At 40.4% G+C, this 27,405-nt stretch overlaps 1 protein-coding gene across 5 annotated transcripts in view; it reads left to right on the top strand.

Annotated features, from left to right (window-relative positions):
- Nucleotides 1-26,383, top strand: part of TACC1 (transforming acidic coiled-coil containing protein 1) — a 159,650-nt gene extending 133,267 nt beyond the window's left edge. For 4 of the 5 annotated variants that reach the window (XM_073622356.1, XM_073622357.1, XM_073622359.1 and 1 more), the window contains 7 exons: nucleotides 5,836-5,928; nucleotides 8,691-8,767; nucleotides 11,206-11,249; nucleotides 13,531-13,691; nucleotides 13,969-14,075; nucleotides 16,744-16,864; nucleotides 21,187-26,383. In XM_073622356.1, the coding sequence (XP_073478457.1) occupies nucleotides 5,836-5,928; nucleotides 8,691-8,767; nucleotides 11,206-11,249; nucleotides 13,531-13,691; nucleotides 13,969-14,075; nucleotides 16,744-16,864; nucleotides 21,187-21,255 (672 nt within the window). In that variant the 3' untranslated portion in view covers nucleotides 21,256-26,383. The remainder of the gene's footprint in view (nucleotides 1-5,835; nucleotides 5,929-8,690; nucleotides 8,768-11,205; nucleotides 11,250-13,530; nucleotides 13,692-13,968; nucleotides 14,076-16,743; nucleotides 16,865-21,186) is intronic. The other variant, XM_073622358.1, reaches the window with a different exon arrangement.
- The last annotated feature ends 1,022 nt before the right edge of the window (nucleotides 26,384-27,405 follow it).

Raw genomic sequence — 27,405 nt, 5'->3', positions numbered from 1 at the left:
ATTGCTGGAGGTGGGCCTGATCTTGCATGTGTCTGTCCAACTAAGCTTATCCCCATATACATTGCAATCTAAATAGCTTGTGTCATGGTCAGGAGATCTCTAAAAACAAAGATCAGCTTTTAAAGTGGTATTAAATCCAAAACTGTAATATATTGCAGCTTACCAATCCTTAGATGTGGTGGCTGCATCAGTTTCTTTTTTAGTTTTTTTTTTTTTTCTTTCTGTTTTCAACTGGTGATCTGGCGAGTAACACACCTCCTGTATTAGAGTGCCTTCACTCTGGATGAAGGAGCACAGGTGCCCCTCTGGACAGCAGCATGGTCAGTCTGGGGTGATGGCAGATTAAGATGTACTAGCAGATTAACCGCTTCAGCCCCGGAAGATTTGGCTGCGCAATGACCAGGCCATTTTTTTTGCGATTCGGCACGCGTTGCTTTAACTGACAATTGCGTGGTCGTGCGACGCTGTACCCAAACAAAATTGACTTCCTTTTTTTCCCACAAATAGAGTTTTCTTTTGGTGGTATTTGATCACCTCTGTAGTTTTTATTTTTTGCGCTATAAACAAAAGAGCAACAATTTTGAAAAAAACACAATATCTTTTACTTTTTGCTATAATAAATATCGCACAGTATTTTTGATAACAAAAAAAAAAACACCTTCTTTTTCCTCAGTTTAGGCCGATATGTATTCTTCTACATATTTTTGGTAAAAAAAATTTGAAATAAGCATATATTGATTGGTTTGCGCAAAAGTTATCGCGTCTACAAAATTGGGGATAGATTTATAGCATTTTAATTTTTTATTAATTTTTTTTTTTATTAGTAATGGTGGCGATCTGCAATTTTTACTGCGACGTTATGGCGGACACATCGGACACTTTTGACACATTTTTGAAACCATTGACAATTATACAGCAATCAGTGCTATAAAAATGCACTGATTACTGTGTAAATGTCGCTGGCAGGCAAGGAGTTAACACTAGGGGGCGATCAAGGGGTTAACTGTGTTTCTAACTGTGGGGGATGAGACTGTTTAGGAGGAGAGAGAGATCGGTGTCCATACATAGGTGTCCTTTTATAAAACTGAGATCAGCTGCGATCCCGAGTCTCGCCGCTGATCTCAGGTCATTACCAGTTTATGAAACTAAGGTAATCAGTGGAGAACATGTTCTCACTTTCTGATTCACCATTTCAGAGGTGGAGAATCAGAGTGAGAAGCGTGAAGCTGGCGAAGTATTCTGGAGAAAGTAAGAAGTCTTTTGACTTTTTTCTTTCACCAAACAGTCAGAGCACATCTTCTATATATATAGATAGATAGATAGAGAGATAGATATAGATAGATAGATAGATAGATAGATAGATAGATAGATAGATAGATAGATAGATAGATAGATAGAGAGAGATTTTTTTGTCACGTCTCTGGCTGGGTTCACACTTGTGTGATGCGGGTTTCCACATCGCACCTACATTGACATCTGCGCACCACTGCGTGTGTCAATGTAAAGTTAATGACACCCCCAGATCATTTCACAGATCGCAGTGCGAACTATGTAATGGTGCAGGAATCAGCCATGCGATCCGATTCCAGTGCGGACCAAATAAAGGGTCCTGTACCATTTTGGTGCAAATGCAATATGATTTAGGGCCGGTTCCCACTGCTGCGGTGTCCGAGATCGGATGTGATTCGCACCGCACTGCAGTGCAAAATCACATCCGATCTCTGTGCGATGCGATTTCAGCCATACAGATAGTATGGCTGAATTCACATTGCATTCGGACCAAACTCGTACAGGACCCTTTTTTTGGTCCGCAGCAGAATCTGATCGCATAGGTGTTCACACCCATGCGATCCGATTCCTGTCCGAGTTTGCAGATCGCACTGCGATTTGCGAACTGATTTGGGGGTGTCAACTTTTAGGCCCGGTTCACACTTGTGCGATGCCAGACATCGCACAGGCATCGCATGTAATTCGCAGCGCACTGCCGTTCACATAACATGCGATGTCTGTGCTGTGCGATATCAGCCATACAGATAGTATGGCTGATATCGCACCGCATTCGGTGCCAACACACACAGGACCCTTTTTTCTGTTCGGACCAGAATCGGATCACATGTGTGTTCACACATATGCGATCCGATTCATGTCCGAACTGTCAGTTCGCAGTGCAATATGGAAGCTGAACTGGGGGGTGTCGTTAACAATGTATTGACACTCCCCAGCGATTCGCATATGGCAGTGTGAACTGACATGCGAATCGGTGCGATGCAGGAATCCGCAGTGGATTCACAGTGTTCTCGCATCGCACCAGTTTATCAATTTTTATGTTTATCAATTATGAAATATATTTTATTTTAATTTATCAATAAATATTTATACTTGTATACTTAATTAAAATTATTTTTTAATGATTATAAATAAATGTATTTTGCATTTATATGAATGGTGTATAGCTGCATTACATATGTGGATTACATTCATTTACTATACACCATTCACATTTAAATATTGATAAAAACAATGTTTTTTTTTTTAATAGGTTAATGTATATTGTGTAGCGGGAATTTAACTTTATTATTTTATTAATATGTTGGGGAAAAATGTGTGCTGATTCGTGTTAAACATTTGTATTTTACGCTACATCACGCGAGATCACAGTGAGAGGAGCCATTCTCAGGAGTTCCCGGCGTTTGTAGATCGCTCCTCAACTCAACATGAGAAGTGATCTACACACTTTCATAAACAGGCACTCAGAGGAGAGCGATCTCCTCTGAGAATGCCTGAGAACTGAATTGCGGTATTTTACCGCAGTTTCATAAAAGGACACCATAGTATGAACACACAATCTCTCTCCTCTCCCCTGAAAGAACCGGGATCTGTGTGTTTACACAGATAACCAGATCCCCCAGTTTACGTTAGTTCTGGCTAAATTATTTCCTCATCTATAGCTAGCCTAATAAAGCCTGGTACACGCAGGCCATGTGTACACCAGCCTGTCTGACAGAAGCCGGCCGATCGGCCATGCTGGAAAACAAGTATTTGATCAGCATCCAATCAGCGTTGCCAGCGCCACTCTGTGTTTCTTGCGCGGGGGGGACGCTGTGGATAGTTCAGTGGGGAGATTGCTGTAGTAACATTGCATAGTCAGTACAGCAAGCTTCTCCTGAGGTCTTCAGTTGTAAAAAAAAAAAAAAAAAAAAAAAACTGGAAGTGCGTACCAGGCATTATTCAAAATGCAAATAGTAGTAGGCCCTTCCAGATCTCAGGGTTTTTAGCCTGCCTTCAGGTTTATTGCAGTGTCCTGAGAAGTGCTGGAGAAGTTTTTAGTAAATGGTGTGTGTATATATAGTGTATATTGCTTGCCAAAGCAGATTAGAGCTGATTAGAAGACTCAGCAATAGCTGGGACACGTTTAAAGAGGATGATCCCTTCAAGGTCACTAGGGGATGGGCAGAGCTTAGCCCAGAGACTGTATGTAACCAATATTGTCATATAGCTGTAGTGCGCACATAATTATCATCCCCAGAGAGTCTGAACTCTCTTTTTTTTTTAAGCTATTTTTGCCTAGAAGAAAAAAACAAAAAACATTTACTGCATTTCATTTTTTTTTTTCCTAAAAACAGTAAATCAAAATACATTTGTTTTACACTGATCCATGCAAATAGTTACATAGTCTGGTTGAAAAAACCATCTAGTTCAACCAATAAAAAGGGAATAAAAATTACAATCTTATATACACAATCCTATACCCACAGTTGATCCAGAGGAAGGAAAAAAAAAAAAAAAAAACGGCATAGCCTGATCCAATGTGCTCCAGCAGGGGAAAAAATCCCTTCCTGATCCCCCAAGAGGTAATCGGATATTCCCTGGATCAACATTCCCTATAAATGTTAATGGAAGAGTGATAAACCGTCCTTGCAAAATGATTCAAGTGAGTTAAATTGAGGGGGGAAAAAAAGAAAAACATTGTGACTGTATAAGAAAAAGGAAGGTGGGACTTTAACATTGTGACCGCATAAGTATACACTCTCTTAAAGGGTTAGTTCACCTTTACTAAAATAAATAAACACACCTAATACAGGTAAGGGATGTCTGTAGATAAACACAAACTGTGCACCTTTGACTAAAGTATGATAAATGATGTGGACCATTTACTTACCTCATAAACTTGACTGAAAAACCCCCAGAGATGGCATCGTCCCATCTTGCCATGTTGCTAGGACATTGACGTTGATTCATACCCCCTTGAGTGCGCTTTCCCTCCACTGTTGAAGTAGCTCTGAGCTCAGCAATGCTGCAACAGAATGAGTGTCTTAGCAACACCCTAGCAACAAGGCAGAGAGGTATGTTAATGACTTATATCTATAGCAAGGGCAGTATCCAACCTTAGTCAAAGCTGCACAGTTTTTGTCTACAGGCTCTCCTTACCTGCATAGGTTTTTCTTTTTGGTAAAGGTGAACTAACCCTTTAGGCCTCATGCACACTGGACGTTAAAATAACGTTATGAAAACACCAGTAGATTTGCAGTGAGTTTTTTAACGTTTTTGCAATAGCGTTTCGTTAGTGTTAAGGTTTTTCCACGTTGGCGTTTTTTTTTTTTTTTTTTTTTTCAATGGCTCAAAAACTTTAAACGCTGGTGAGCCACGTTTTTGATCGTTTATCATCACTTTTCGACACTTACAGCGTTTTTCCAGCTCAAAAACTCCTCTCAGAACACACTCGTTTTGTTTTGTTTTTTTTGTTTTTTTTTAAGCCAAAAACTGCCCCAGCCAAAAACTGCTAACAGCCTATGTGTGCATGGACACATAGGATAACATGATGGGGAGTTTATTGACTGTAGAAAAAAACATCTGAAGCCAAAAACAGCTGCTGTAAAAACGTCCCAATAATGTTCAGTGTGCATGAAGCCTTAAAGTAAATTACAGCTTTGAGTCTGCATGTACAGGTCTCTATCAGCTTTGCACACCTTAACCCTTCACGGTGTAGGTTATACCTTTATACTGACTAACAAAATGTTGGACCCTCCAGATAAATTGTGTATTTATACTACAATCATTTGGAACCTCCTGACTTCACACAGGTGATCTCCATTCTACGAATAATGCGACTGCATAGGAAAAATCGCGCATGTTCTACATCTTATTTTGGGGTATAAAGGGGTCCTTATGTATGTAAAATATATGCATGTTATTTATAATACTGTGATTTGTGGAATAGATATCACCCAGGACGGTGTAGCTGGATGATAGGATAACTCCACCTCTATGTGATTGGAGAAGAGTGAGTTCAATAAAACCCATTGCTTCCTATATCACTAGGGGTCTGTCTGAAGTCTCTCTCCCCTTTCTCCTGTCATTGGGAAGTATAGTACAGATCTTCTGCTCCCTTACTGAAATTTAGGCTCTGTAAAACGATTTTAAAAAAATGGACAATCCAACAACAAGAGTGTGACGCTGTCATAATGACCTTGGAAAATGAGCAGAAATGCAGCCATCAAAACTTTCAGCTTGTATCTGTACAATTAATACAAACTGTGATTTAGTGACTGAAATAAGAAACATTTTATTTTTCGGAAGTCAAAGATCAGATATTATTGAGGTCACTCAGAGATTGGGTATATGTGTGACCCCAGGTGCCCAGACATTGGTTTTCCGTAGCTTGTCAGCTGAGTTGAATCTTCCCTTTCGCTGTCACTTGGCTTTTTATCAGAAATGTGCCCAAGGATCCACTTTGAAACATTTTACCTCTAGTACCCAAGGACCGGTCCATCCGAAAGTTCTAATCTTGAGTTCCATGACTGTAGAGAGTGAAATGGGACTCTTATATCTCTGCAGAGAAGCGGCTCGGTCAGCTTAGAGAGTCAGAACCCTGCGGATGCCATCTATCTGAGAGATCGGACAGCTGTACTCACTCTTATTAGAGAGGAGGTAAAGCTATGTCGGGGACTGTTACAGTTGTCCTAGTTGTCCATGCATAGTTACCATGAGTCCATCCATACAAAAACATCTTTGCTTTCATTATTAGATGTGCAGCTTTACTATCCTGTCAAAAGCCTGTGCTCTCTTTATGGAAATCTATTTGCAGTAATATTTTGTGTTTGGAAATGTGGAGGTGGCCATAAAATTGGTGCTGGTTTTCCCCCAAGAACTGATATTAGCAAATCAAACTGCCCACTTTTTTGTTATTTTCCACTGGGATGTCAGCAAATATAGGAGTGTTCTCACCCTGTTGGATCTCTCATTTTTTTTTCCTTGACTGTAAATACAGCAAGAGTAGAGAGACACTGGTGGTTAGAAAATCCCACTCCTGGAGTCCCATCAACATCCTGACCCCTTGGATTATTTTAAATAAGGCTATTAACATGTTTTAAAGGTAAAGCCCCTCTTCTGCAGTTTCCCAAGTCACATTCTGTAAGATATCCAAAAATCTTCATCTATATGGGTGGTGGCACATGAGCCTTTTCAGGCAGAACTTTATGTACTCAGGATATTCTTGAACACATAATCTGCTGAGATTGTTTTCTGTTGAATTTAAACTGCCCACAACCTTTCCTGGGTGTGTTCTCATTTCTGTTAGAGGGGGAATGAGCAAAAGATGTTCTCTACATGGCAACTGTTATCAGGAGCTGATTCTTAGCTCAAGACCTCAGATGGGAAACCACAACACATTTTTGTGGTCTCATGGCCTTTGGAATTGATGGAGGATGTTACTGAGAAACACATTTGTTGGGTGGGAAACAAATTGTCAGTTGACAGGTCAGGTCCCAAAAAGAAGCAAATTGTGGCCTCCTATCTAGAACATATAGCGAACTAGAGAGGGGGATTTTAATGGTGCCACCTGTATGAACAAAAAATACATTTTTTAATCAAAAATATTTTATTGATCTCAAAATATTAAAAAGAGTGAGCAAGGTTAACTGTATAAATGCCTATTGGGCTCTACATGTTTTGCTATAGTGCTTCATCAGGAGCTGCAAGGCATATATTGGCCATCATATGTATGATGAAAGGATTTATTGGAATCCAGTTGTTCAAATGAGAACAACAAATGGAGCAATCAAAATCCAGCAATGGGAATCACAGGGTGTGCACCAGAAAATTATCAAAATGATTTCTTAAATCAATAACTGTAAAGATGCCCAAAAGAGAAATTGTAGCATCATATCACAGGTATGTAGTAAGGAAAAAAGAAGTTCAAGGCATTTAATTTCCAAATCTGGAGAGGACATATACTTCCAGACAATGTAGCCCAGAGTATATTCAGGCTCACAAAAGGATGAACATCCCAATCGGGCAACCCACTGATAAAATCCAGACCATGTCCCCCTGCTCTCAACAGGAGCTGCCCTGTCACAGCTCCTGTGTAATTATGATGAAGTATGCCCCTCCTCAGTAGACATTCACTGCTTTCACAAAGGATGGGTTTTGGGTTATCAGCATGTCTTAAAGCTCTGGATGAAAATCCGCCCACGTGCCGCCAACCTAAATCTCACATAATTGGTCTTCATCATTGCCTGTTTCAACTGTTGTGATAATTGGTACATTTGTCATTCCTGCTTCTCTCACAAAGCTTTAACCCATTATAGTTGAATTGTCTGTTACCCATATATATATATATTCATGAAGCTCGTTGTTTACTCATTTCCTTTTAAAAATAGGTCTTCTCAACAGCAGTTTTTATGTTTCTTGTAAGGTTAATGGTTACAATTGGAAGAAAATTGGGAAAACATCTGTGTTGCCTGCAGCATCCGGACATAACTGTTCACTTACAGTATACCATTAAGGAACTACATGCTGGGTTCAGTAATCCAAGCTAGAAGTCCAACTACAGCTCATTGGGCCCCATAGCCATCCTTCACAACCGTGTCCTAGCCCCTGCACTCTCTCCTACCTTGTTGGGGCACAGCAGCGGGTCAGAGGCACATCAGCACTGGACACAGGGCAGGAGTGGCTAAAGCCAAATTCTCATATTGGCAAGCTGGTGATTGGTTGCTAGGACCGCCTCATGGCCCTGTGTCTTAGCAACCAGCTACCTGCCGATTTAACTTAAAAAGTTAACATGGGCAGCTCCTGCTCCCTCCCTTCATCCAGTACCAATGTGCCTCCCGCCCTCTGCTGTGAGAATGGCAGAGGATGGGGGAAAGAACTGGCTTGTGAATGGCGACTGCCGTAGTCTGGGTGGGACAGTAACTTTGTCCAGATGCGGACCACAATCCACCATTTAGTGATGCCTGGCGTACATGGTTAATTTCAGTGCTGGCCAGGATGACCAGAATCGCAGAGCAAGGGTTGTTGGGCAGATTACCCTCTGTTTTTGTCCTGGTAAAGATTGTCTTTGGTACAGATGGGAAATCCAACATTTTAGAGTTGTCATAGGTACAAGAAGTGAAGTGTTTGTTTCAATGGCAATTGCTTACAAGGGGAAATCGACTCAGTTTGTAGAGATTTCATCTCTTCCTGTTTTTCACCTGGAAGTGAAGGATAATCTCTCGGTTTGGTACATGGCAGGAAAAAAAAATGTTTATATGCAGTTCAATTAAATAAGTGCAGATGTTATATAACCTAAAAATTTGACAGCTGGCATCTGATTACTGTAGGCAACACAACTGATTCCTTTTCTTCCAGTGATAAATCAGCTTCACTATCTGCAGGCCAGAACTAACATTGTCTTTACTGCATTTAATCTAAAGATTATAATGAAGGAGATGGAAGTGAAGGACTGGCAGACACGCTATGATCAGAGTCATGCAGAGGTGCTGGAAATGAGGTATGCTGCCTGACTTTTTCCATTGTACTTTGTTATACATACAGGTACATCTCATTCAATTTGAATATCATCAAAAATGTAATTTATTTCAGTAATTCAATTCAAAAAGTGAAACTCCTATTTTATATAGATGTGTTACACACAGTGATATATTTCTTCATTTCTTTCTTTTAATTTTGATGATTATGGCTTACAGCTAGTGAAAACCCCACAATTCAGTATTTACATTTTCAGAAAATTAGAATATAACACAAGACCAATAAAAAAAAGATTAGAAATGTTGGCTTACTGTATGTCAATGTATAGTATGTACATTATAGTATGCACTCAATAGCGACCTTCAGCTCGTCTGCACTGTTGAGTCTGGTGTGTCTCATCTTCCTCTTAACAATACCCCACAGATTCTCTATGGGGTTTAGGCGAATCTCTATGGCAGATTAGGCGAATCTGCTGGTCAATCAACCACAGTGATACCATGATCATTAAACCAGGTATTGTTACTTTTGGCAGTGTGGGCAGGTGCTGAGTCCTGATGGAAAAATTAAAATTAGCCTCTCCATAAATGGACTGTGGAAAATTTTGCATTTCATTTGGAAATCAAGGTCCCAGAGTCTGGAGGAAGGGTGAAGAGGCACAGAATCCAAGTTGTATGAGGTCCAGTGTGAAATGTCCACAGTCAGTGATGATTTCACTAGTCCAAAGTCAGCACAGCCCTCTACCAGGACTATCTAGAGCACTTCTTCCTTCCCTCTGCTGACCATGGATGGGCCCAAAGGGTAGTGATAAATAGCATGTACTCAGACTGGTCTGGAGTAGTGAGTGGGGTACCCCAAGGTTCTGTCTTGGGACCAATTCTATTTAACTTATTCATAAACAACATGGAGGATGGGATAAATAGTTAAGTCTCAGTTTTTGAGGATTACACAAAGTTAAGCAGAGTAATAAATTCTCATCAGGACATGGAAATTTTGAAAAATGGCCTGAATAAAAATAAAGGAGTGAGCAGACAAATGGCAAATGAGGTTTAATGTGGAGAAATGTAAAGTAATGCACTTGGGGTCAAAAAACATAAATGTAAAATAAAATATTCACTAGGTGGAGTACAGCTGGGGGAGTCAAGGATGGAGAAGGATCTAGGGGTACTAGTAGATGACAGGTTGTGCAACAGCGTGCAGTGTCGATCTGCAGCTGCCAAAGTCGGCAGAATATTGGCATGCATAAAAAAGGGGATATACTCCAGGGACAAAACCATAATTCTGCCACTTTATAAAACGCTAGTTAAGCCTCATCTGGAGTTTTCAGTCCAGTTCTGGTCACTTGTGCTCTGAAGGGATGTGCTGGAGCTGGAGAGAGTCCAAACAAGGGCAACAAACCAAATAAGGGTCCTGAGGAGCTCAATTACGAGGAATGGCTACAAACACTAAATTTATTCTCGCTGGAGAAAAGACGCTTGAGGGGAGATCTGATAGCGATCTAGAAATATCTCAATGGGGATCCCAGCATAGGAAATAAACTATTCAGTCCATGCACCCACACAGGTTGAACTGAATGGACTATTGTCTTTTTTCAGCCTTACCTACTATGTAATTATGTATCACTGTGCTTGATTGGCCAGCAAACTCGCCTGACCTAAACCCCATAAATTATCTGTGGAGTATTGAGAAGATGAGACACCAGACCCAACAATGCAGATGAGCTGAAGGCCGCTTTCAAAGTAACCTGGGCTTCCATAAAACCTCAGCAGTGCCACAGGCTGATCGCCTCCATGCCACACCACATTGATGCAGTAATTCATGCAAAAGGAGCCCCGGCCAAGTATTGGGGAGTGGGCAGCAGTACACTGGTCTTTTCAGTTAATGGCTGTGTAGGGGGTGGGGGTCAGGACAAGTCTGATCATTGGAGGGGAGCAGGCTGATTTCCCAGCATAGCTACAGACCTGGCCCAAATGTCTTCTCCTGCCTAGTGTGGTCAGTTTTTAATAGGAAAGCAGATAGACTGGCAAGAACACCAGGAGTTTCACACAAAGAGAACAGGATGCTTCTTTCATACAAGTACACAACAGGCACATATCAGGAATGTGAAATGTTGGGTTTACAGATTCTTTAAGTAAAAAAAAAAAAACTTTAGAAACACGATTCTCTGCATTATTGAACCTAAAATCGCAGTGGATAAATTGACATATTGTGTACAATACATGTACCATTGTTGGCAACTGAACCCCCTCTATACTCTAGTTGTGTAGAGAAATCTGTCATTTTTATATAAATAGATCTGATTTAAATGCTAGATTTTTCTTTTATCAGTTCTGTTTCTAGCCAACTAGTGACGGCTAGTCTGGATTGTTATGAGTAATTGCATCCATAATGTTCATACTGTGTAGTGCTGTGGAATAAGCCATGCTAATATATTGTGTGATCTTTCTTTCCTTTGTCTTGCAGAAAAATTGTTGCAGAGTATGAGAAAACCATTGCACAGATGATTGGTAAGATGTCTTTTAATGCTGATTTTCTCCTACTGTAGAATGGATCTTCATGGTATCTGCAAAGGGTGACCTGCTTAAATGGCTGACCATTACATTTTGTGCCTTTTTTTTTAATTGCTTGCTAAAATTATTTTTGCCCCAATTCTTATTCTGTACCTATTTAGCCAATTGCATCTTGAGTTGGAAAGTTGGAAATGTCGCATTCTAAAAAGTCTTTGGGTGGAAATACTAACTTCTTTCCTTGGGAACCATTTTTTGCCAATTTCATTTTAGTGACAAAGTTACTTTAAAGTGACATTACTATTCTGTATCATATCATTTTTAAGTTCTACTTTCACTTGGCCATTTCTCTGCATTCACTCATGCTTCCCTAATTGCATCACATCACATCTCCAGCACACAGATTGTTCTTTCCCTAGAGAGACCCCATTTCCAGTGCACACATGCATTGATCTTTCCTCTTTGTCCCCCCCTCCAACGCATACTTTTCTCCCTCTAAAGCTGGCCATAGACTAGTGGAATTTCATTCTAATGATAAGAACATTCATTTGGTTTTTTAATCGTTAGTAGGGTCAAATTAATGTTCATTTTTGACCACTGTGACAGCAAAAATTCAAAGGAGCAGGGTGTACAATTTTTCATGAACTAATGAATTTCCTGTCTGTAGGTTTTTATACTGGAAATTCCATTTATTCCAAAATCTAATGTTAAAAGCAAACAAAAATTTCAAAATACTTTCCAAAGACATTCGTCAGGTCATCAAACAAACTGAGAATTCTGCATGTATTAAATTTTTTTTTTTTTTTATATTCCCAACCTTTCCCATTCCAGAATAAGTACAGTTTTGCTCGTTATAATAAAAAATAAAATAGAACCAGGCATAGCTGCAAATGCTTTCCCACAGTCCTGCTACGTTCAAGGAATTCACTTGGAAAGTGACACTTCCAGGATTGTCTTCTTTTTTTTTTGGTCCCCCACAACACCTATAGTGCTGACTTCCATGTGTCTATAGGACACAGTGTGGAGGTCTTCAGCAACCAATGAGCATTGTAGTGGACACAAGAGACCAGTACTCTTGGAATCGTTTGTTTTCCGTCAGACTTCCATTTTTTTGGAAAACATTTTGGTGTCTAGTGGTTTAAACAGCAGAAAGTTAAAGTAAACCCTCACATATACCCAGTAAAATGACTCCTCAGGTGATACAGAGATGACACAAACCCTCTTACATAAATTGTACCTGTTCTGCAGTCTACTTTCCTCTATAGTTGTTCAAAGTCCAAGATTGTATACAGCTTTTCTCAGCCCTGAAAAGCAGGGGGTGGAGAGCTGAAGTTACACTTTGCAGACCTCATTTAGGTGAGCTCTGACAGCTGATTGGAGGGAAGGGACACTACCCCCCCTCCCCCGTAAACAAAACGCACAGGAACAGAGCTGAGGCTGTCAATCAGCTGGCGATTCCTCCCCGTTTTTCTCTTGAGGCCAGGAAAACTCGTCAGAAGTGATTCATGCTGATAGATGAAAGAAGCAGCAGACAGAAATAAAACTTAATGCTCTGGATTGAGACAAGTACACACTGTAGAAGGATATGCTTTGTTCATATTTCATGTCTGAGGTTTACAACCACTTTAAAGCGGAGCTCCACCCAAGAGGGGAAGTTCTGATTGTCTGTCTCCCCCATCCTCCGCTGCCACATTTGGCACCTTTTGGGGGGGCGTTACCTGGTTTTGACAGGTACCTGCTCCCACTTCCGGCTCAGTTCGCCGTGGCCCTCCTCCTCCTTCTCCCGCAGCCAGCCTATTCAGGCTTGTGGCAGTGAAGCCACAAGGCTTCACTGCCAGTTTCCCTTAGTGGCGATAGCGGTGGCAGCACCCGATAGCCGATTAAAAAATCGGCTCAGGTGAGGACAACTCTGGATTCCTGGACAGGTAAGTGTCCTAATATTAAAAGCCAGCAGCTACAGTATTTGTAGCTGCTGACTTGTAATTTTTTTTGAACGAGCCTGGAGCTCCTCTTTAGGTATTCAGTCCCTTCTTTTTGTCAGGTATGCCTGCTTCTAATTATTTATTATAATAAAATAGTCGCTTGGTGTAGTCAGTCTCTAAAAGATTCTAGTATTTCATGGAATTGATCATTATATCGAATGATCATATTGTTCCGTGTATAGCCACCATTATATTCTGCCTTATGTTCAAATACCTTCCAATATCTTTTTAGACTGCAGCTCTTGTACCAATTCTGTTGTATACATGATGTTAACTAAGCTCCATTGCTTCTGTAACAGAGGATGAGCAAAGGAGCAACGTGAACGCTCAGAAGAGTCTACAACAGGTGACTCAAGAGAAGGAACAAGCCCTGGCCGATCTGAACTCTGTGGAGAGATCTCTATCTGACCTCTTCAGAAGATATGAGAATCTGAAAGGTGTCCTAGAAGGTTTCAAAAAGGTATAATGCCTGGGTAATACTAGACCCTAGCTCAGAGGTTCTCAACTCCTGTCCTCCGGGCCCACTAACAGGCCAGATTTTAATGATTACCTTGGAGATGCAGATTAAGAATATGCAATCACTGAGCAGCAAATGATATCACCTGTTATGTATTTCCGGTATCTTCCGAGCCTGGCCTCTTAGTGAGTCCCGAGGACAGGAGTTGAGAACCACTGCCCTAGCTGGTTGATGCTTCAAACTGATTGATCTGTGTTGACCGTTTATTTGGTCTTTCCAGAATGAAGAGGCTTTGAAGAAATGTGCACAGGAATATTTAGCCCGGGTGAAGCAGGAGGAGCAGAGGTACCAGGCCCTGAAAATGCATGCAGAAGAAAAGCTGAACAAGTAAGAGCCAATGACCAGTCTGATCAGTGCAGGATTTGACAATTAAGTACAGTCTGGTAGTAAACCTGCAATATTTTATTAAAGCTGAATTCTGAGCACCACATTTTTTATTTTTCTTTACTTGAATTAACATAATTGCATAATAGTTTTGTGTGATAGTACAGCTTCTGACCTCACCAACACCACCAGTGCCTGTGTCTTGTCTCTGCCCCCTTGTGTATGCTTTCCCACTCACAAAGCACAGCCTGTGATGGTGCACCCGTGTGTGTGTGTGTGCCATAGCAGCCGCAGTGCCATAGCAGCCGGTGCTTTGTGAGTGAGAAAGCAACATTAGGGCTAGGTTCACGCTACTGCGATGGGATTTTAATCCAATTTAAAAACTTCAACAAAACTGCTTGAAACTTGCTGAAGGTTTTACAAAAGCTTCTGCTCCTATACAATCTGAAGCCTGTGTGAACAAGGCCTAAACAAGGACTTATGCTGGCCATACACTATATGAAAAATTGGCCGAAATTCGATCGTTCGTTTTTCGGCCAGTTAATGGGCACGAAATAGAAAATAGTTGGGACGTTTTGGAGTCGAAAAAACGAAGGACAAGTTTGGAAATTTTCTGCCGAACTAACGATAAATTTGAAAGGTTAATGTGCTTCCCGTTCAAACTGTTTGCACTAAGTATATGTAAAAAAACAAACAAAAAATTGATTCATTTTTTTTTTACCACTGAATGATTAAATGGGTTCAGCCAATTTTTGGTATAGTGTATGGCCAGCATTAGATGGCCTCCAGGTTTCCACTCAATTACTTTTTTACACATGTCCCAGTGTTACTCCCCTAGATTAGGACCATTTAACCACTTGTGGACTGTCCACCCGCAAGGTACTGCAGATGGGCGGCCCGTACAGGCAATGTGGCATACCGGTATGTCGCTGCCTGTTTTTTTCTGGGTTTAGGGCATGCACCACCCTGCCGACACCCACTGTGATTGTACACAGCAGGAGTTTGTCAGCCGATCCCAGCCAATGATTCATGGCCGGGACCTGCTGATCCTGGGTTGACAATCAACACAGGGCTATGTACAGTGGGAACGATCTCTGTTTAACAAAGGTATTTAGTAAAAAGCAGCACGCATTACACATATTTAACACTTGTTAGGCACACATTTAATCCTTGATTACCCAAGATGTTAACCCCTTCCCAGCCAGTGTCATTAATACAGTGGCAGTGTATAGTATTATCGCTGACCACTGTATTAGTGCCACTAATGATGTCAGTGGCAGTCAGTTCCCACCCAGTGTAAGTTGGTGTCAAGTAGCTGATCAACACCATTGGTTGTATCAAAAAAAAAATTCCAGTGTATATACCATAATTTGTAGACACTATAATTTTCAGTTAAACAAATCAATATACACTTTTAGAACTTTTTTTTTGTTACCAAAGACATGTAGCAGAATAAATTTTGGTCTAAATTTTAAGAAGAAATTTTTTTTTTTGGGGGGGGGGAGGGGGGTTATTGGATATGTGTTACAGCAGAAATTTCAAAAAATTGTGTTTTTCTTTTCAAAATTTTCGTTTTTTTCGTTTATATAATAAAAAAAAGAAAACCCAGTGATGGTCAATGACCACCAAAAGAAAGCTCTAGTGTAGTAAAAAAAATGATATAAATTTTTTGTTTGGGTACAGTGTTGCGTGACCACACAATTACCAGTTAACTTAGCTCAGTGCTTAATAGCAAAAAATGGCCTGGTCGTGAAGGGGGTAGAACCTTCCGGAGCTCAAGTGGTTAAGAGGGACCAATATTGCTGTATGCCTTTTTGTGTCTGTACGTAAAAATATGCAACAAAAGACCACAGATTTTGTCACAATGGTTTGTGGTGTAGAAATATGCTAACACTGTTCAGATTTTGGCTGATTCTTGCTGACTCACAGACGCAAATAATTTTGAGGCTTGACATATAATCAATTGCCTAATAGTTTTATGTGTTTAGTACAGCTGACCACAACAACACCACCAGTGCTGCAATTGTGATTGACGCCAGTTCCTGTGTCTTGTCTCTGCCCCCCTTTGTGTACACTTTCCCACTCGCAAAGCACAGCCTGTGATGGTGCAGCCGTGTTTGGGCCAACGCAGCCGCAGTGTCATCACAGGGAGTGCTTTGTAACTGAGAAAGCAACATTAAGGCTAGGTTCACACTACTGTGAGTGGGTTCTAATCCAAATTTCAGAGTTAGTTGTAGTACACCTCTGATGGGACTTGGTTGCGTTTCGAATGTGGTTTGTATATTCTATAGGGGGCAAATTGCACAGTACATCGCACCAAAGTAGTACAGAAACCTTTTCCAAAACCGCAGTGCACAAAGTTACATTAATGTGAACAGGCACCGTTGAAAACAATGTGATTTCCCTTGTCATGCGATTCTGTGTGACTTAAATCATATCTGAAATCGCACTAATGTGAACCAGGCGTAAGTGGCAATAAGAGCCACATCTGATTTTAGAGTCTTTGCTTTATGTGGTTTGCTTGGAGAAGCTTCCTTCCGCCTACTTTGTACATAACTGTTTCAAGGAAAGAGCATAGAACACAATGAAGCATCTTTACCAAAAAGAAGACGAAGTATCTTCTGAGACTCCAATGCAGAAAGCTGCATTTCATGTTATTTTATTGTCACAGAGCCAATGAAGAAATTGCCCAGGTGCGGAGCAAGGCCAGTTCAGAGGGTGCAGCGCTGTCAGCCAGTCTAAGAAAGGAGCAGATGAAAGTGGAGTCCCTGGAAAGAGCACTGCAGCAGAAGGTGGGTGCTTTCAGATCTCACATGTCAAGATGTCTCCCATGGCAAGCCTCTTCTCCACCCCTCTCATTCCTTGCAGTTAATTTCAAATTCACCCAACTGGCAGATGTTACACCAGGGTCTGCCAAGTTCCCCGAGTACTATAAAGGGGAACCCTGCTGGCTCTGATGTACTGTAAAGGGGAACTTTGATGTAAAGGGGGTTCTGGGAACTCTGATTTAAAGGGGGACTTTAATGTAAGGGGAAACGCTGTGGACACACAGGTGCAAATAATTTTGAGGCTGAACATATTTGATATCTACTCAATAAAAAGTTTTTTGATATTTTACCAAACAACTGGGTATTTAATTTCTTTTTTACTGAAATTATAGATTTGATAAACAGTAGTGCAAATTTCATGTGGCCCTATTGGCATCACCCAATTTGACCCAGCTTGACAAAGGCGCAGTCACTGTTCAGGTATTCATGCAGCTGTATTGTCACGTCTGCCTGAAAACAAAAGCCAGCAAAGGAGATGCATCCACCCAGATTATTTAGCTGAGAGAAATCTATGGTATGTATGTATGTATGCAAGTATTCATGGCTAGTCTTAGCTTGATACATGCTGTAGACCAACGTTTCTCAACCGGGGTGCTGCAAAGAGCCCTCAGGGGTGACACGGCAAAAGGACAAAAACTTACTATATGTTAACTCCTGTTTACAGATAAGGTATGGATTACAGTCCACACCTCCTTATGGCTCTCTCCTTCTCTCTGCTGCTAACTGTACTCCTGTCAGTAATCCAGAGTCTTTTGTGGGACACTCAGCCGCATTCTACAAACCGATGATGACGTTGGTTGCTAAGCACAGGTAGGCAGCCCACTCTGTCTTCTGGGTTGACAACAGGAGTACAGATAGCAGTAGAGAGGAGGAGAACTCTGGGAGGAGATGTGGGCTGTGCTCTCTCTCCTTCCTGTCTGTATATAGGAGTTAAAGCAGAACTGCAGTCTTCTCACATATATTGCAGTAAAAACATATTTGACATTCTGAAGCTTTCCTCCAACCACTTTGCATATTGTCTTATATAAACTGTGATTCTGTACTTGCCAAATATGCTGCAGAAATCTCCCTCCACTAAGTCTGGCTGCATCCATTTTAACTGTGTGGGCAGCTGAAGCTGCTGTTCAAACACAGAGGCACACCTCCAGCTCTGCAGCTTTCATTGGCCCTCTTATGACTCATCCCCCCTCCCTTCCTGGCAAACTCTCACAAAAGTGAGCAAGAGATGTGCATGATGTCATAAGCCTAGGCTTTCTATCAGACAAACAGGAAGTGGGCTGTATAAGATATTTACTGGCAGAAAAAAAATGTTTTTCTATCCAAAGTTAAAACAACAAGGGCAGAATACTTAATAGATGGAACATTGAAAAAAACGATTGAATGTCTGCTTTAACACATAGTGTTCACAGATCGGAGTTTACAGGGTTTTATTACTGCCCCCGTCTCCTCCCCAGACTGCTGGAGAGAGAGCACAGCCCCCACCTCCCCCTGGTTCTCTTCTCCTCCCTGCTGCTGTCACTGCTCCTGTAGTGAACATGGGGAAGAAATTTTGCTCTAGTACGGGGCATTTGGAGGGGGAGGAGGAACAGGAAAAGGGGATTTTGGGGGGAGGGGGTGTATATTTGTGCTAGCAGGGGACGTGTTTTGGGAGGGATTTGGGGTAGAGGATTCACAACCTACAGACCACTGAACTCTGCCTCACAAAGTAGATTTTAGGATTTGTTCACACCAGGTTTAGTGCGGTAACATATGCAAAATGCGCTGATTTTTGCAGATGCGCAAGGGTGCCATTAATCCTTAGTGGCACCCCCATGCATCTAGTAAATGTGTGCTCACACCTGCTAAAAATGAGAAAGTCATGCCAGCAACTTTTTTGCATGTTTCAAGCGCATAGAGCAGCCCATTAAAACACACATACTCAGACGCACCTCCTGCTGTGAATGAACCCCCATGATTGTGTACATTTCTAAAGGGTACCTTGACTTATAAAGGTTAAGAAACCTTGCTGTAAACTACCCTTTCTATGTGCATCTCCCATACTAGATAATACAGTGCAAGGAGACCTCCCCCAAAGGGGTCTCCAAAGTGGGGAAGGGAAGAATGAGAAAATAATGGACTATCTCTGTACCCTGAACAGATTAAGCATAAAGATAAAACCTAAAGATTTTTATTAGTACATAATTTAAAATACAATGAAGTATCCAGATACAAAAAATGCAACTATAAAAGTTTTTTGTGTACAAATATTGGACAGTACACAGGTACTTAAATACACTCCATGGTGACTAGTAGGAGTTTCAAATTTCCTCCAGTGCACGGCCATCCTCTACATGTTTCGCGGCTCTAAGCTGCTTCTTTAGGAGGAACACAAAACAAAGTCTATAGATAAGATAATAAAATTAGTATGTAAAGCACCAATCATAAATGTTTATATATAAAAAGAGAAAAACAATTTAGTTGGGGGAATGAAGTACCTGCAAGTGCTTTCCAGTGAAGGCCAATTGGAGATCAAAGCTAATCCAGTAGTGTCACCAAAATTTTCCTGTGGTGGATATTGGGGACTGGATAGGTGGTAACCGTATTAGAATTAATTAGCCACTGCCTTTTGCTTCCTACGCTCCCTTAGCCACTACAAGAGATAGGAAAGTTTGTACAGAATTTTGCACTGGCACACAAAGGTCGCCTATCATAAAATTGCCTAGAATGTGTTTGACTAACCTGTTTGGCCAGAAATTGATGTGTATAGCCAGGGGGGAGAAAAGCGGCAAAGGTTACCCACTCTGAGGCTGCAATGGGGTTTGGTACCACCATAAATATACAGCTTGGGAGCATAGGAAGCAAAAGGCAGTGGCTAATTAATTCTAATACCGTTACCACCTATCCAGTTCCTAATGTCCGCCACAGGAAAATTGTGGTGACACTACTGATTACATAGCTCCCAACTGTCCCTGCTTTTGAGGGACTGTCCCTGATTTTGGAGCAATGTCCCTCTGTCCCTTTTTCCTCCTCATTTTTCCCTCATTTTGGTCTGATCTATATAGTTGTATATAAAATGCACTTTTTATCTTTCAAAAAGTGTTTCCCAGTGCTAAACCTTTCATCCAATTTTTAAATTGCTGCATTTGTACATTTTAAAAGCCAATATATAGGAATAGTAGTGGTAAAAAAGCCCTTGTGTATTTTAATTAACCTTTTTTTTGGTTTATTCTCCTTTAAGGGGATGTGACAGGGGGCGTGTCCTATGCCTACATACGTTTGTTAGTAGGCGTCCCTCATTCCCATCTCAAAATGTTGGGAGGTATGTGATTAGCCTTGATCTCCAATGGGCCTTCACTGGAAAGCACTTGCACGTACTGCATATTGTTTTTCTGTTTGTGTGTGTGTGTGTCTATAGATAGATAGATAGATATATATATATATATATATATATATATATATATATATATATATATATATATATATATATATACATATATATATATACACATATATATATATACATATATATATATCTCTATCTATGTGGGGACGGAAAGTATTCAGACCCCCTTCAATTTTTCACTCTTTGTTATATTGCAGCCATTTGCTAAAATCATTTAAGTTCATTTTTTTCCTCATTAATGTACACACAGCACCCCATATTGACAGAAAAACACAGAATTGTTGAAATGAACTTAAATGATTTTAGCAAATGGCTACAATATAACAAAGAGTGAAAAATTTAAGGGGGTCTGAATACTTTCCGTCCCCACTGTATATATATATATATATAATGTATCATTTATGATTGCAGTGTAATGTCCAATATTTGTACCTAAAAGAACTTTTATAGTTGCATTTTTTTCGTATCTGGTTACTTTATTGTATTTTAAATTATGTACCAATAAAAAATCTTTGTTTTATCTTTATGCTTAATCTGTTCAGGGTACTGAGATCCATCATTTTTCCCTTCCCAGCTTTGGGGGACATCTCCTTGCACTCTATTATCTATCATTGTCGTTTGAATAATGGTACTCTCTACCTTTTTTAGTTTATATTTATTTACCCAATTGGAGGTTTTTTTTCTTATTATCATCGCCCATACTAGTTATAAGTTGAAGAGCTGCTTGCTATTTTCTCTCTTTATTGCTTATATGTATCTGATAATAAACGGAAAACTACTATAAAATTACTGCATTTTCAATTTTTCTTGACACAAATAGTATAGCTGCCATTATTTAAAACCTGCCTCTGTGTCAGAAGCTGATTTAAAATGTATTTTATTCATATTAATGTTTGTTTTTCAGAACCAGGAAATAGAAGAACTGACTAAGATCTGTGACGAGCTGATTGCCAAGATGGGGAAGAATGACTGAACAATGTCTTTCTCACTACTCCAGTATGACATTCCCCGCCCTTTCTACCTGTCAGCCAATCCAGCATGTTTCATGGAAGTTAAAAAACCCCACAGCAACTTGAAGTGTACTTCTCCATTTCAAGATATTAAGAGCACACTGTGTATGGTTTCTGACCTATTAATGGTGGACCTTCCCTTTTATAACATCAGATAAGTGGATTCCCCATGGGCATCAGGGCCAGTGAAAGCTCCCTTCCCTGTATATATGACACCAGCCTGGTCATGTGATATTTCTGCATAGTACATTCTTTATAAATGTAGTTGGTGCTCATATTGTGCTTCCTGTTAATTTAACCTGCAAGCTCAGTTTACAGTCCACTGAGTCCTTTAGCGGTCCTTACTATAGATGTACCTTCTATAGTGCTACAGAAGTACCTAATCTAAGAGGATGATGGACAGGCATTAAGCCCGCTAAGCAGCAGAAGTAGAATTACCCAAAGCAAAATGTGTTAATGAGAAATGGCTTTTACTGTGCAACAAATCCTATTTGCGTGGCTGATGGGAAACTAGAAGGCTGGCTCTAGCAGCTCCCATAGGTCTCAAGGAGAGCCTACATATGTTGTGTTGAAGGGAAGAACCTATTACTAATATCTGACAATCTATAGTATGCTTATCGAGGGATAACTGTGAGACACAGCCGTTGTTGTACACATTTGTCTTTATATGATGCCAACCTGCCTCATCAGAGGATCTTATAAGAGGATTTGGATGGATTTGCATGTGTCCTGTCATAATACTAAGCATCTAATATTGGCTGGTCCAATAGACCAACTGAGTGCAGTTGGAGTGTGATGGCACAGTTTTTAAAGGCGTGTAAAGTAATAAACTTTGAAACTGAGATGGGCAAAGTGCAGTAACACAAGCAACCAATTTACAAATAATTTCTCACTGATCTGGCAACAGTAAAGTTAAATCATTTTTAGTTTGGCATAGGTCAACTTTTTAACTGCCCCTTATTAAACCAAATAGTTTCTAAATGCTGTATTTTGCTCTTCAGCAAACCTAGCTGTCATCTGTTTCAAAGGAAGTCCCTTTAAAACAAAACCTTAGCATGATTACAATGGATGTGCAGGCTTCCTATCTGTGGCATTACAACACCTAGAATGTCATCTATGCATACCAGCTTAGGTTGCCTAAGTCAGATGCAGTAGAGGGTTAGTCTGCCCTGTTTATCCTTAAGAAGACCATATAGACAAGTGATGGCTAACCTTGGCACCCCGGATGTGTTGGAACTTCATGGAACTTTCCCATAATGCTCATGCACTCTGCAGTGTGAGCATCATGGCAAATGTAGTTCCAAAACATCTTGGGTGCCAAGGTTCGTCATCACTGAATAGATCAGTAGCAGGTGTAAAAAGATGTGAGCCAACCTTGGTGTGGCCAGTTTTAGGAAGGGTCTTGAGCATAATAGCAGTGCTATAAACTAACGGCATATTTAAGTACAGCTCCAGATCTTCGGAACATGTCGATATTGTACAAAAGTGCAATGAGATAAAAAAGGCAGTAAATAATATTTATTCTATTTTTATATTATTGTGTTGCAGAGACTCCACTAAGGTACAGACAGTACACTTCACTAAAGTCCCGATAGGGTTAGTAGCCATGTATCTACACTTACCTGCATTTGAAAAAAAAAATTTGCCTAAAACATTTCTCAATGTGCCCAATTACAGTGCCAAATTTATCAATATAACTTTAAGCCCAAATGCCTAATAAAAAAAAAAAAAAAAAAAAAGTGCAGTACATCTCTAAAATAAATGTACATTTCCCCATGTTTTATCCCTTTACAAATGCTTCAGGAACAGAAAATATCTGTTGATGTGCCATAAATCAAGTGAGCGCCCAGCGTCCTGTGCAAGCTGACAACTCTGTCTCTGCTGTATTGAATCCCCAATTGGTTTTGTCAGCCCTGGCTATTTTCCCCTGCTAGACTACAAAACGCCTCCCCTTATGTTCTGGGAATTGGTAGGTGTCCAGCAAGAGAAAACACAGGCAGGGCTGACACCACTGATTAGGATTTCAATACAGCTCACTACAGGAAGGTAGGAGCTTGCTGGATTGGCAAGATCAAGTATTTTTATGCACTTGAAATATTTTTAAGGAGACAAACCATGGGAAGATATGCATGTGTTGCAGAGATGTACTGATATTTTTTTTCTTCTTTTGCCCAAAGATACACTTTTCAAAAGGAACCGATTAGGTGACAAATACAGGAGTTGGTTTGTTTTTGTAGGTGCATGCCCTGGGACTGTCATCCTTCTCCTTTCCCCACTACCTGGTGAGTTACTGACCTAGAAAAAAAATGGGAAGATAAGACGTTGGAGCACCTGTTATGCACATGCATCTTCCTGGTCATAGACTCACTGAGCGGTAGAGTGATAAGGAAGAAAACTCCTGGATCATGTAGCTGTCAAGACAAGTCAACTGTTCCTGTATTCTTCTCCTGACATGAAATGAACCTGTTAGGTGTTCCTTACCTGGCTCACCTGAGACTCTTGTGCTGTGCTGGAAGCTGCCATCATCTAACACCTGTGAGGAGCACTAATTCTGGGGCATCAAAATCACTGTATGGGAGTCTGTACAGCTGTGTACTAGCCAGGATCCAGCACCATGGAAGTCCCAACAGTCTCCAGCCCTGACAAGGAAAGATTCTCTGAATAGTATAAAACTGCATAGTTGCATACCAAATAAGCTGGAGATGTAATCCCTATTTTGGTGTGGATCACTTTATTTGCTCTTTAAGCCACCTCTAAGAAAGTCATATGACTTTAACAAGATAGGCAATTCATCCAACCCAAGGACTGTTTCACCTGCTGCTCTTTTATCTTGGTTTACACAGCCAACCAAGGGTGCACCACTGCTGCTGATTTGAAAGTTTTTTTTTTTTTGTTTTTTTTGCATAATCTAGGCAAAGTTATAGAATAAACTCTGCAGATGGTGTTCATTACCTTAGTTTACACTGCGTTCAGTGTGATAAACTAACCTTTTCATTGTTCCATTGGGAAAACCATCTAAGACTGGCGCTTCTTGGGTAATTTTTAATCTGTTGCTATTGAAAGATTTAATCACTTGCTGCCATTCACTTCATTAATCTGGCAATACATGAATCAAAAATTCATGTGGTTCAGCAGGGACCTTTTGAATTTCGAATTATGTATTAGACTGACTTGTGTACAACCAGCCTGTCTGTTTTTTCCCCAAACGGCTTCCGGCTATCTAATGATTGTGTTCTGCTGGTAGAAAAGGCTCCAACTGGCAGAAAAAAATAGCACTGCAGGGAGGATTCCACCATCAACACTGACTTTGTTTATGGGGGAATCAAGCAATTTTCTTTCCTTCCACCCATGAGGGAGGGGGAGAGTCCCGCTGTCAGAGCACAGCAAGGGAGATCGCTGTACTACCGTCTGATAGTTGTTACAGCAGCTTCTGTGGGTTGACTGAAAAAAAAAAAGAAAACTAGTAGTGTGTACTAGGCTTTAGGCTAGAGCTACAGTGGAGAGTTTAAATGGCTCCATCTTGCTAATAAAAAATCTCTAGCAACTAATCTCTAGAAGTAGTGATTGCTCACTAAACAACTGGCTCCGTATAAAGATAGCATGGTGCATTTAGTGGCATCTTGTAGCCATCAATTGCAAATGACTGGGAGCATTGTGCAATCATGCAAGATTAACTGCTTAATACGTTCTACTTGTGTGTGGCTTACTCCATAGTGAGCTATTTGTTCCATCTGTTTAGTGATTAGTTGCTGCTACTAGCAAGTAATTGCATTTGCCCAGGATTTTACTAGCCCTGTTGAGCTACTAAAAAAAATCTCCTGTATATCTCAAGCATAATGAGGTGACTACCAGCAAGTGGTTGAAGCCTAACTCAGAGCATTACCTGAAATATATTATAATTTTACTCACACCCCAGCTCATGGAGGATCTAATGCGTTTTGCGTTTTTTTTTTTTTTTTTTTTAAATCTAGTGGGTGATTTAAAATGGAGTATTACCGTAACCAAGGGCCAGTGCTCTTCCTCCTTGCTAGGGATAAGCTTGGGCATGTTCAGATCCTAGTCCAAAGCCAGATGAGTGAGCCCACCAGGAAGCTCTACTGGCCCAATCATCCACACCCCACAGCTGCTTGTATACAAGGGGCATGGGCATGCCTCAGCTACTTATGATTGGACCAGTACAGTGACAACTTCCTGACAGGCTCCCTCACCTGGGTTCAGATTAGGATCTAAACATGCCCGAGCCCACTTCTACTCCTCGTCAGTTCCGGTTGTGAGCCACCATTGTACCTCCATTGTATGTGGTGATGTAGTAGGCTCTGGAGAGAAGATGAGGATCCTTGGATTAAGGTAATATCCATCCCCTGAGAAAAATGGACATTAAAACCTTTATCAGTTTGGGAAAGGGTACATTTCAATCTATTAGATGATGCCTGAGTTCAGCTTTAAATCTCTCAGTATATCAGATTTAAATTGCCCCATATTATAGCACTAATGGATGTGTCCGGCTTAGTATTTACTACTTATATATCTGCATTTCACCACTGAGTGCAGTGAATTCTTGCAAATTTTAATAGGTAATAAATACTATATTCAATAAAAAAGATGGAGTTGCTTAGTTGTAGCTTAGCGAGTAGTAGTTTGCGATAACCAATTTGTATTAATGCTTCTTTGCCCCCTAGCCAAACCTACTATCAATGGAAGAGTTCTAATGGCCTTATTCAGAAAAAGTGACGGTGGCCTTTTTTTTTAGGCTCATCATTTTTCTGCTGCTACTGTCGAATGCAAAAATTAAATCTATTATAAAGGATATATTTTTCCAGGTAGATGGAAGCCAAATAACCTTTGCCTTTTGCGGAGCCGAGTCCTAGCTTCTTAGGAAAAAAAAATAATAAAACCTGGCTTCATAAGCATATATACTGTATTTAACCACGGTATATTTTCTATACAGCAGACTTTTTTTTATATGTTTCAGCAAATACTTGATTATTCTCACACAAGCAAGATCAAACAAGATGTTGACTAATATATGAAAGCATATATATATATATTTTCCTTGTTTGTTCAATATGTATAAATGGTGTCTCAAAACTGGCTGAAGTGTGTGTTTGTCTTTATTTGCATTCAGATTCATACTTCTATATAAATCGGGTTCTAATGGAGATTTCTTGTCGATTTTGAGATGTACTTGGCTGCCCTTTAATTAAAGCATCTTATCTTTAATGGCATACAAAAGAATTCTTGGATACTGCCAACATGGTCCTGTGAATGGCCGGTGGACATCTAAGGACTTGAACAGACCGGTGGCAGAAAGGTGCAGCTGAAAGCAGAGCTTTACCCCTGTACCTTATATTTCACAACCCGTTGGTACAGAAAAGATATTCTCTCTGTGTATAGCTGGCCTAAGAACATGTTAAATGCCTGAATGTTCATAGTCTGGTTCACTTTCAGGGCCCTTTCACACTGGTATTTAGTCTGGATCCATCTGTCATTATTTCAGACTGAACCACAATGTATGTGTATGGGCGGGCAGATGGTTGTCCTCTTGGTGATTACGGCTGGGATGCACAATAGCCACTGCTTGTGATCCTACCATAGATGATGGTTTCTCCTCTCCCTGATAGCGTTCCAACCTGAAGACACAATCAAAAGGGTAAAAAAATAACAGAAGAGACTATAAGCAGCTTTACAATCTTGTTAGCATCTAATAAACAATTTTCCAAACTATCCAATCATTATTTCCAGGCGCCTCATGGCAGCATAAGATGGGGGTGGAGCCACAACCCATTATATGCTGCCATGAAGATGCACCAGGAAAGGAAAATTACGGAAAGGTGAGTGTACAATTTTCTGTTTTCATAAAACCACCTCTAAATTTTATGCATATTGGATCTTCTGTGAGCCCATACATGTAGATTTCTGTGCATTTATATCTAAGCAGGTTATACAATCGCATTGTAAAATGCATAGCCTGCTTGTTTTTTTTTTGTTTTTTTTTTAATGCAAGAAGATTGTAAAGTGCCTGATATGGTTTTAACATTTAAAATCATGTTCTCTGTGGCTTTCAAGGAGACATGTAATTTGAGGCTGCATTCAAACCTGAACAGCACAATTTT

This window comes from Aquarana catesbeiana, linkage group LG03, assembly GCF_042186555.1.
Source record: "Aquarana catesbeiana isolate 2022-GZ linkage group LG03, ASM4218655v1, whole genome shotgun sequence".
Classification (NCBI taxonomy): Eukaryota; Metazoa; Chordata; class Amphibia; order Anura; family Ranidae; genus Aquarana; species Aquarana catesbeiana.
Note: the sequence above shows the minus strand (reverse complement) of the source record. Positions and strands in the feature narration are given on the sequence as shown.